Source organism: Equus asinus, chromosome 9, assembly GCF_041296235.1.
Source record: "Equus asinus isolate D_3611 breed Donkey chromosome 9, EquAss-T2T_v2, whole genome shotgun sequence".
NCBI lineage: Eukaryota > Metazoa > Chordata > Mammalia > Perissodactyla > Equidae > Equus > Equus asinus.
In genome coordinates, this window is record NC_091798.1 from 92753480 (window position 1) to 92764635 (window position 11156).

Sequence of the window (11156 nt, forward strand, 5' to 3'; positions counted from 1 at the left end):
GTGTTAGTTTTCTTGGCATCTTCTGTTAATTAGTTACTGAGGGCTTAATTTTCTTTGAAAAATAATTTTGAATACTACATATAATATAGAAGAAAATAAAAATCTGTAATGCCACTACTTCAGATATAGCAACTGTTAATTTTTGTATATGTACTTAATGTTTACTATAAAACATGTATCTACATACATTTTATTTTTGTTTTTATTCTTTTATGCTGCTTCTGCTTTTTGCCATTAAAGTAATATTATAAGCGTTTTCCGTGGCATTACTTTTTTTTTGATGGGAAAGATTTGCTCTGAGCTAACATCTGTTGCCAGTCGTCTTCTTCCCTCCCCCCACTTCCCAAAGCCCCAGTACGTAGTTGGATATTCTAGTTGTAAGTCCTTCTAGTTCTTTTTTTTTTTTTTTTTGAGGAAGATTAGCCCTGAGCTAACCACTGCCAGTCCTCCTCTTTTGCTGAGGAAGACTGGCCCTGAGCTAACATCCGTGCCCATCTTCCTCTACTTTATATGTGGGACGCCTACCACAGCATGGCTTGCCAACCGGTGCCATGTCTGCACCCGGGATCCGAACCGGCAAACCCTCGGCTGCCCCTAAGTACTTCTAGTTCTTCTATGTAAGCTGCCACCATTGCATGGCTACTGACAGATGAGTGTTGTGCTTCCACGACGGGGAGCTGAACCCAGGCCGCTGAAGCAGAGTGCGCTGAACGTTACCGCTAATCCATCAGGGCTGGCTCCATGGCATTACTGTTTTAAAACATGATTGCTAAATGGCAGCACACTCTTCTACTATATATGTAAATACCATCATTTATTTCCTTAACATATTATACTTGTTTTTTTACATTTATAAGTGGCCCAGCAGCGAACACATTTATACAAGCGTCCCTGTGCATATATAATCATTTCCTTGCACAGGTAAATTTATAGAAGTGGAATTAGTAGTAAGTCAAAGGATTAGGAAGTTATTGTAGGAAGTTTGAGGCTGTATGTGCTAGGTCTGTGTAGATCATAGTGCACTTGGCAAATACTAGGAAACCTGAAAGCAGAAGCACAGGTCCCATTACCACACTCCAGAGGACTGAGCAGGTACTCTTCTAGAACTTACCTGATATTAGTTAGTATCAAGTGCATTGATGGGCTTCTAGAAGTCCCTTTTATGCAGTGTTCTGTTGGGATGGGAGTTATTACAGTTGTAAGTTGTACACGGGTATCTGATTGTGTTTTTAGTGAGTGTTGAATATGTCTGTGTAAACATGCATGCATTTCAGAGACATGCGCTTTGGGGAATTGTTTGTGCCTTTTATTTCCTGTCTTAATTATCATGAGCATTGACTATTTGAGTGAAAATTTGTGGAACGTTTTTAAGGATGATATGAATAATATCACTATATATAAGGAGTTAGATTTTTTGTTTTTATTTTTTCTCCATTTGGAACTTCAGACTGCAGGATTAGCCTCAGTTCTATGACAGTGCCTTCCCAGTTCCTCAGATGTACTCGATTCATTTGCTGTTGGTCAGATACCGTAAGACCAGGGAAAGCAGAAAAATCTGCTCTTCCCATTCGTGTGGTGAGAGCAATGATTTACTTTAATATTGAGCCAAATAATTTTAAGTGTGTCGTTTTAGTGCAACTATATTAAAATTGCACCATGTCATGAGGTTGGCAGCGTAAATGAGATTTCTTTCATTTTGGGAATTCATATTATTCATGTTTAATATTTTAATTTGTTCAAGGAAAGTATTTCTCATGTTCAACTATTTCATATTTCTTTCTATCAGTAACCGCATGGGGAAGTGGTTTTGTTTGTTTATTTTAACTACATGATGTGGGGTTTTTTTAGCTTTATTGAGGTGTAATTGACATAACAATCGTATGTATTTAAGATGTGCAATTTGATGTTTTGATACACATTGTGAAATGATCACTACATGATTTATTCTTTAGATGATGGTTTTTCTATTTGCGTTTTCCTATTTTTGAACATAAAACATTACATGTACTTCTCTCACGATACTTTTTGTACCTTTTATTTATTCGTCTTTATGTCTTAACCTTAGCCAGTTGAACTGCAGGCTCTGGAAGACAGGATTTTTACCTTAGTCCTTGCAGTTGCTCCCTTGTTTGTCTGCGTCCTGTAAAGAGGCCATCTTGAAGCCTATGTGCTGCTATACTGTGAGGTTTCGATAAGTGTGTGGTGAGTGAATGGATAGCAGTCTGTATAGTAAAGTAGGTACTGTGGCAAGCACTGGACATACAAGGGTATGGTTTTCATCAGCTCGGGAGAAGTAGATGGCCCATTATTGGAAAGAGATAAGTAAACAGATGTCCTTCAGGATACTAGTTCCTTAATCGAGCAGATAGCGGGTGATTGAAGGTGCGTAGCACAGTAGGACTGGCTCTCCCTGAGGACTGGAGTAGGTAAGGTGGGAACTGAGCTGACTTTTGAAGGGTGCCTTCGGGCTCTGTGACAAAGGTTGTTAGGGCATTCCAAAGGATAGCGTGTAAAAAATGCAGGCGTGAAAGAAAGGGGCATGTTTGGTATCTAAGACGTATTTGGTATTGAAGAGTTGGGGAGTTTGTATTCTAGACAGCAATAAAACGGGAAAGCTTGTTTTTTAAAGCAAAGGAGTGGCACAATTTGTGATTCGGAAGCATTGCTGTCATTGGGGCGAGGGGGTCTCAGGGCATGCGGTTGGGTCTCAGGGCATGTGGTTAGAGTGAAGGGTGCAGTGAGGAGGCTGTTGGAATAGTTCACGTTAAAGGAGATAAAGACCTGAGCTACAGCATTGGTCAGACGAGGGGGCAGCTTTGAGAGATTGTTCAGAGTGGAACTGACAGGCTTGGTGGTTGATTGAATGAGGATAGGGAGAAGTCGTTACCGCCTCACAGGTTTTTGGCTAGAATGGTTGACTGAATTGTTATTGCCGTTAATCAAAACAGGGAATAATATTGGGAAAAGAGAAGAGTTCCATTTGAGACAGGTTGGACGTGAAGTTGGAGGAAGTATCCACTGGGGAAATATTTCATTGGAAGTAGAGCTTTTGGAATCAGGAAAGAAGTTGAGGAGGTTAAATGGTATTTTCGGATTCATCAGCAAGTAGCTGTTGAAGTAAAGGTGGTAGATAAAGTCAGGCAGGGAGGGCACGTGGGCTGGGGCGAGAAGGGAGCTAAGGACAGAACACTGGGAGACTCCAGTGTGGACCACTGCAACATACGAGGCGGCTTGCTGAGTTCTCAGGCTCGTAATAAACTGAGGCTTGACATAGCCTTTTATTACTTAAGTAAGTTTTCTTAGTTGGTGAATAGTGAGTACAAAAAGTGCTATTTGGACAACGTTTTAAAATATTGTTTTTGACACTGAATGAAGATCCATTGGGAGAAAAAATGAGGTGAAACTTTTGGTTTTAATCTGTATTTCTGTTTTAGATTGATTCTCTAAAAGATGCCTTTGCAAGCACTTCTGAAGGTAAGAATCAGCTGGTCTATCAGTAAGCGTTTGAGACACTAAGAATTAGGGTGTGGGGGTGTGTGTCCGTCCATCCGTCCCTTGGAGTAATTGCAGATTTATCTGAAAATCTAGATTTAGATCTGGAAGCTACCTAAATTTAGAAATCTAAATCTAGAATTTATTATAAATTTTAGAATTTATTCTAGATCTAAATCTAGAATTTATCTAAAACCTAAATCTGGCTTCTAATGCCACCACTACTGCCGATGTTGCTGTGTGAACAGAGTAAGCCGCCATGCCTCTCTTTTCCTCTCCTGTAGAACAGAGATGGTAATGTCTACTTTGTTTATTTCCCAAGATGATTGGGAGAGAATGTAAGTGAAATGCAGAAACACTTTGCAGAGCTCAAGGTAACATAGAAATGTGAGGAAGGAATATTGACAAAGTCATTTCATAACTCAGAAAAAGACACTGATATTGTTTCTTAGCCTGATGTGAGAGAGAGAGGGAGAGTGTGATGGTGAGGGCGTATGTCAGCTAGCATAGTTCTTGCCTTGCTGTGTATTTTCATGTGACCCTTTGAATGCATAATTAATTGTACTTGCTGTCTTTCTCAGGTCATGATAAAACACCTGTTTCCACTCGTACTCGGAGTAGTCAGCTAAAGCGGCCAAAGATTGGAAAGCGTTTTCAGGATTCTGAGTTTAGTAATTCTCAAGGGGAAGATGAAAAGACTCCCCAGACCTCACCTACAGCTTCAGTAAACAAGTAAAGTGTTGTTTATGTTACTGTCATCATTTGGTTTATTCTTTGTTTTTATTTTTTTGTGAAGAAGATTGGCCTGGAGCTAACATGTGTTGCCAATTTTCCTCTTTTTACTTGAGGAAGATTGTCCCTGAGCTAACATCTGTGCCAGTCTTCCTCCACTCTGTGTGGGGTGCCGCCACAGCATTGCTTGATGAGCAGTGTGTAGGTCCATGCCTAGGATCTGAACCCTTGAACCCTGGGCTCCTGAAGCAGAGTGCTCCAACCTAACCACTGTGCCACCAGGCCGGCCCCTGGTTTATTCTTTTCATTTTACTAGTATTTAGTACTTAAGTTGGAGGCAATGATTATATTGTTTGTGTAGCAATGACATTGGTATAGGAGTTTTGTTTGAATTCTACAAGATTATTGATTACACCTGCCAGTGGTGATGGTCACTTTGATGGTGCTGTAGGGAGAAAGTGCTAGTAAGAAAGTGGAATAAACTCACCATTGAATCTCTCATGTGTGAAATCCAAGAGAATGTTCTAGTGATTATATTATCCCAAATGAGTCACCAACTTTGAATTTGACAACAGCTGTAGTTTTTAGTAATGCTTGAGGTTTAGTCAATTTAAAAAACCCTCAATTTGTCTTTGTAACTGATTCACTTTACTGGGTTATGGGCTATAACATACAGTAGCGATAGCCATAAATGGTGCAGACAGCTGCTCCAGGAGTGAAGAGCCGCCCGAGTAGCAGAGCAAGTGCTCTGACTGTGCCCTCTGTCTGTCTGGAAGAAAGTGAGAATGTAAATTTCATGTTGAATTAGACTTTCGTCCTCACCATCCTACAGACTCCTCCTGAGTCAGCCGTTCAGAGCGTTGCCACGTTAGCTGTGGAATTATTTTACTCAGGTGGAGGGTTCTGTAGCTATGCTAACTTCATCATGTAAATAATTTTAAATTTGGTAATTGAGTAAGAATATAAATATTTTGGTGAAAAATTCATGAACAGGCAAATATAAGTAAATATTTAAATCTGGTAATTTGTGAAAAGAGTAATAAGAGTTTTCTCACTGAGCAACATTTTGATGTAATACCCTTTTTAGAAGGGAATGTAACAGTACATTTTAAATTGGACATCCCACAATTATTATGGAATCAGGACAGTAACAATAAGACTAAGTGCTTGAATGCTTACTCAGACACTACGAAGAACGAAACTCCTCTTTGCCCTTGAAGAACTGATGGCCTAGTGGTTTCTAACACACATACTGTCCCTGTGACACAGGTTAGGAGGGCTGCAGGGTGGACTGTGATGGTGCCATAACAGAAGTGCCGGATGCTGGGGGTCAGAGGAGAGTGTGATGGATTCTGATTGGGGGATGGAGAGACTTGGCATTTGGACCAGGGCTTCAGAGATAAGTAGAAACTCAACAAGCAGAGCTGGGAGAGAAGACTTTCTAGTCAAAGGGTCCACAAGCTCTAGTCCATAGGCCAAATCTGGCCCGCCACCTATATTTGTAAATAAAGTTTTATGGTCACACATCCCTGCTCATTGGTTTGTGTGTTATTATGGCTGCTTTTGCTTTCCAGTGGTGGAGTTGAGTTGTTGTTTAGAGACCATATGGCCCGCAAAACCTAAAGGAGAAGTTTGCTGACCCCTGCTCTACACCAGGGCTGTCCAAAGAACCTTCTGTGATGCTGGGAATGTTCTGTGTCTGCCCTGCCCGGTGTGGCAGCCACTGCCCATTGTGCCCGTTGAGCACTTCAGGTGTGGCTCGTGCCACTGAGGAACTGAATTTCTAATTTCATTTAATGTTAGTTAGTGTAAATGATGACGTGTGTCCCGTGGCTGCTGTTACTGCACCCTGCAGGTCTAGACTCCAGGAGTAACATGAGCAAAGGCACAGAGCTGGAAGGAAGGTCGGTGAGGATGAGTGATGTGTAAGGTAAATGGTAGCATCCGGTGGGAGATAGCGATGCAAGGGTCTGGTTATGCTAGGCTTTGAAAGCGGGTGCGCTTTATTCTCTAAACCGTGGAGAACCCTAGAACCGTCTGAGCCAGACTGTCACAGCTACAGGTACGTGTATTAGAAACAGCTCTGAAAACCTTACTGAAGAATGTGCAGGGGGGAGGGTGAGTGGGAACAAGTCACAGTGGTCCAGAGGGACCTGGGGCTTGAAGTAGGGCCATGAAAATGGGAATAGCAAGTTAGGGGTATGTTTGGAAGATATTTTGGATTTGTTGTCCGTAGAGGATGAAGCCATATCATTTATTGTCCATGGAGAATGAAAGTGGCACTACTGATAATTACGCCAGTGCTGTGACAAAAGGTGTAGACCGGACTGTCCCTGGTAAAGGGGGTATGCGTTCATCCTGATAGAGCGAGACCTACTCAGATGTGGATGGAGCGAGAGGGGCCGAGAGTGCGTGCTGGAGAAGATGGTGATGTTAACCAAACTGGAGAAGGTAGGACCGAGAACACATTTATAAGATGAAGAGGTTGGTTTTGAACCTGTAAAATTTGAAGTTGTTGACTGAAGCACAGTTGATTCTCTAAAGTTTTACTTTATTGACAAATCCCTGGAATTTTATATTCATCCTTAATAAGACAAGTAAGAACGGTTTTCTTTTGTTTTGTAGATTGGAGTCCACGGCACGCACCTCAGAGAGCTCAGAGGAATTCCTGGAAGAAGAACCTGAACAGAGTGCGATCGAGTTTGAGGATGAAGGTAGCGATAAAGAGGCACGGCCCGTGCCGGAAACCCAGCCTCCCCCGGACAAGCAGGACGGTGAAAAGGTGTGAGGCCACTTCGTAAATGAAACAGTGGAAGTAAACGGAAGTTTAACTGTCATGATCATATATTGTCAGAAAAATATAATGATGTATTTTAGAGCCTTAACAGAAATTGTGTTTAATGTTAAAAAGCATGTGTCTGTATTATGCAGGATCGGGTTGTGGAGTTGGGGAGAGGATGAACTTACAAGTATCATTTTATATTTCAAACCGAGTTTGTGAAAGGGTGACTTAGAGCGAAGATGAAAGAAAGGATGTTTAGGTAGTAAGATCTCTCAGTGCATTTAAAATATAAATTAATTTGTGGGATTAAACATACTTAAGAAGTGACACGAAGGATGTGACTGTGAGGTCTGCCTTGTAGAACCAGTTAGAATGCCTTGAAGTAGGCACTCAGTTGCACCCTTATTTTGGGTAGAAGGATAAAAGTAGTTGTCTAGAAAAAAATATCTAAGACTACAATTGATTTACAGATTCCTGGAAAAATAGCTAAATTCATTTTTTTTTTTTAACGCTAGAAACCAAATAGGAAAATCGTCTTTGACTAAGTATCCTCTGCGTCTGGCCTGCCTTCTGCACCTCCTCCAGTGTTTTTCTGTGTCTTCTTTTTTCTTCTTCTCTGTCCATTTCCTATCCTTCTCTTTTTTTTCTTTAATATCTTTAATCTTTTCCTGTCTGCAGATTCCTTATTTCTTCTTTCATATGTACTTAAGTTTCTTTAACAATCTTTTACCTGTTTGCCAAGTGTAGCCAGCCCCTGAACAAATGAAACTACGTCATGCTTTTATTTTCTTAACTTACTCCAGTTTAGCTCCTGCTTTCTCTACTTCGTGAAACTGTAGTTTTAAGTGGCATTTTTTTCTTTTCTTATAGAAAATTGGGAAAATAAAGCACATGTTTTAAAAAGAGACTTACATGCATCTAGATGTTTATGGGAATATATATTTGTGTTTTTTTCTCTCTTAAAGAGAAAAGAAATTGCTTAAGATTTCTTTTTTTGTTTTTTTAAGATGTTATTTGTCCTTTTTCTCCCAAAGCCTGCTGGTACATAGTTGTATATTTTAGTTGTGGGTCCTTCTAGTTGTGGCATGTGGGACGCCACCTCAGCATGGCTCGATGAACAGTGCCATGTCTGTGCCCAGGGTTCAAACCGGCGAAACCCTGGGCCACTGAAGCAGAGCGTGCGAACTTAACCACTGGGCCACGGGGCAGCCCCAAGATTTCTTAGTATAACTTAAGATTATACTGTACACACTTTATGTCGTGTGTTTCCTGTGTCACATGGTACACTGCGCACATGCTCCCATGGGTCACCAGGGCACTCCCATTCCACTGCCATCTTCCTCGAGATTCTCCAGGTCCCTGGCTTTCTAACACTACTTTATTTTTATTTCTTGGTTTTCCAATCTCTGAAGTTTTGCTGTGTTTCGTTTGTTTTTTAAAGCTTGGCACCTGAGCTAACATCTGTTGTGGATCTTCTTTTTTCTTTTTCTTATTCTTCTTCTCCCCAAAGCTTCCCGGTACGCAGTTGCATGTTCTAGTTGTGGGTCTTTCTAGTTGTGGCATGTGGGATGCCGCCTCAGCATGGCCTGATGAGCGGTGCTATATCCGTGCCCAGGATCTGAACCAGCGATACCCTGGTCCGCCAAAGTGGAGCATGCGAACTTAACCACTCAGTGACTGGCTGGCCCTTTTGGTTTTGGTTTTAATTACTTTTTGTCTGTTCTGCTTCCTGCTTTTTCCCCTTTATTTGTGGACATTCTAGAAGACTCAGTTCTTGGCTTTCTGCTCTTTGGTTCATGCTCTCTCTTTTGAAAACAAACACGCTCTAATGGCTCAACTGTTACCTCTGTGGGGATGACCAGTAACTCTGGACTTTAAATATGGATCCAGACTGTAGTCCCATAATGTTACTTGCCTTCTGAAAATTCCTATTTAGACAGATGTCTGTCATCATCTTAAGTTCAGCATAATCTCTGTTCCTTCTTAACACTTCTGTATTGAGCCTTTTTTCCTGTTTCTTACTTTCTTCTGTTCCCAAACCTAGAACTTGAAGGACTGAGTTTTTCTCTTCTGTTGCTTCTGACTTTCAGTTACTCACCAAAATTCTGTTTAAGCTTTTGCTCTCTTCTCATTTTCTTCCTTTGAATATTTCACCCACTCTAGTTGGTCCTTGTGTGAGTTTTATTATAATTACCTTCTATGTGCCGTCAGTTCTGTATACCATCTGGCTAGATTAATTTTTCTAAGTGTCTGATTTCAGTATCCCTTTGGAAAACTTTCCTTACATGATTTCAGGGGTCCTATGTAATCCAGCCAAATCTATTTCTGAACGCCTAAGTGCATCAGTTTCCTAATTTTTAAAATGGTAGTAAAATGCCCTCTAATTATTAAGAAGTCTTGTAACCTGGTAAACATTGGAAGAAGAGAAATGGGAGGGTTTATGTTATCAGATGACTTTTCCGTATTTTAACGTGATGTCAGGAGCAGGATTGTTCATAAATGACCCACCTTGACTGGACAGTGAGCTAACAGAGATTGCGGGCTCTCTAATCCCAGAAAGAGGCTGTACGCAAACTCAGTTTCCCACAGACTGGTAGTGCTTCTTGCCCCTGGCAGGGTGAGCTGTGACTTCCTGCAGGCCCCAGAGCGCCCAAGTGCTGAACAGCTGGTGTGCTGTAAAGAGCTGGTGCCAAACGGAGACCCTTTCTCTGTTGCCTCTTTACTGCAAAGGTTCCTCCCATGATTGCCCTATAAGAAGGGAGAGCCAGAAAGTGGCGGGGGCTCCTCACTGAGTTTCAGACCCACACTTCGTGTCCTGGTCCTGTCCTCTCTCCATGGGAAGAGGGGAGTTTGGAGTACTTAGGGATTCTTGTCTTTTACTCACCGGGCTGCCTAAGTTCCCCTTTCGCCCAGTAAGACTATTCCTTAACCCTGCCCTAAATGTGGTAGCATTTATCTCGAGTCCTGGCGCTTGACAGGTAGGGGCTGAGAATGGACCCACCTTGCATGACAAATAAGTTAGTGTCATCGTTTCCTGACTTATTCTTTTCCCCTGATGGTGTAGGAGTCTGAACTAGAGCCTGTGAATGGTGAGATAGTGGATGATACGCTTAAGACCTCGCTGACAACTGAAGAGGAGGACTCCGCTAGTGAGGTTTTAGATGAAGAATTGAAACTGCAGTCTTTCAATTCCGGTGAGGACTCTGCTACTCTTGTTCCGCTGGTGGTGGAATCTTCCAAACCCTCTGAGGCTGTTGCCCAGGAGAAGGTAAGGGGGGAATAACCTACTTTTTTATAGTTAAGGTGTTCCGCTGTTGACGACATGCTATGGGCAGTGTGGTATACATATTTTCCTCCTCTTTAACATGTACAGTCCTTCAGGAAAGTTAAATTTTATACTAGATTTGGTATTTTAAGAAGATGCAATCAGTAATATTCCATAAATTCAAACCTTTGTAGCCTTGTTTATTCTTATCTGACTTATGGTAACAAAATGAATAAATGTTTAGAAAAATGGACAAATCATTATGTACGAAATATTTGAACACCTGTTGCTTACACAGTCTGTGACCAGTACAGTCAGTTTAATTAGATTAGATTATAGTCATGTGTCACTTAATGATGGGGACATTCTGAGAAATGTGTCGTCAGGCACTTTTGTTGTGTGAGCATCACAGAGTGAACTAACACAAACCTGGATGGTGTATAGCCTACTGCACATCTAGGCTGCATGGGTGAGTCCTACAGGACCACCATCAGGTATGTGGTCCGTTGTTGACCGAAACGTGGTTACGTGGTGCATGACTGTAGTGGGGAAAACTTGATGGAGTATTTTAAAATAAATCTAATTTTTATTTTTGAATATTCCAATTTAAGGCTAAGAAACTATTGTATAGTGTTATTTTATTAGTATCTCACATAAATAAATGAATACAATTTCCACTGTCCTCACTTATCATCTCATGAAACCACAGTCAAAGTTAGTGGAGTGGCACAGTGTCAAGTCCCAGGGGACTCCTGGTTCTGGCTCCAGTGACACCCAGAAACTAAAAACTCTTGAGTTGATTCATGATTTTGAAGAATCTTTTTTTTTTTTTTTAAAGATTTTATTTTTCCTTTTTCTTCCCCAAAGCCCCCCAGTACATAGTTG

The 11156-nt window shown here is 41.3% G+C and overlaps 1 protein-coding gene across 18 annotated transcripts in view; it reads left to right on the forward strand.

Annotated features, from left to right (window-relative positions):
- Positions 1-11156, forward strand: part of FAM169A (family with sequence similarity 169 member A) — a 61531-nt gene that overhangs the window by 45748 nt on the left and 4627 nt on the right. For all 18 annotated transcript variants that reach the window (XM_070517936.1, XM_014830073.3, XM_070517938.1 and 15 more), the window contains 4 exons: positions 3435-3474; positions 4074-4224; positions 6850-7006; positions 10071-10274. In XM_070517936.1, coding sequence (XP_070374037.1) covers positions 3435-3474; positions 4074-4224; positions 6850-7006; positions 10071-10274 — 552 coding nt within the window. The remainder of the gene's footprint in view (positions 1-3434; positions 3475-4073; positions 4225-6849; positions 7007-10070; positions 10275-11156) is intronic.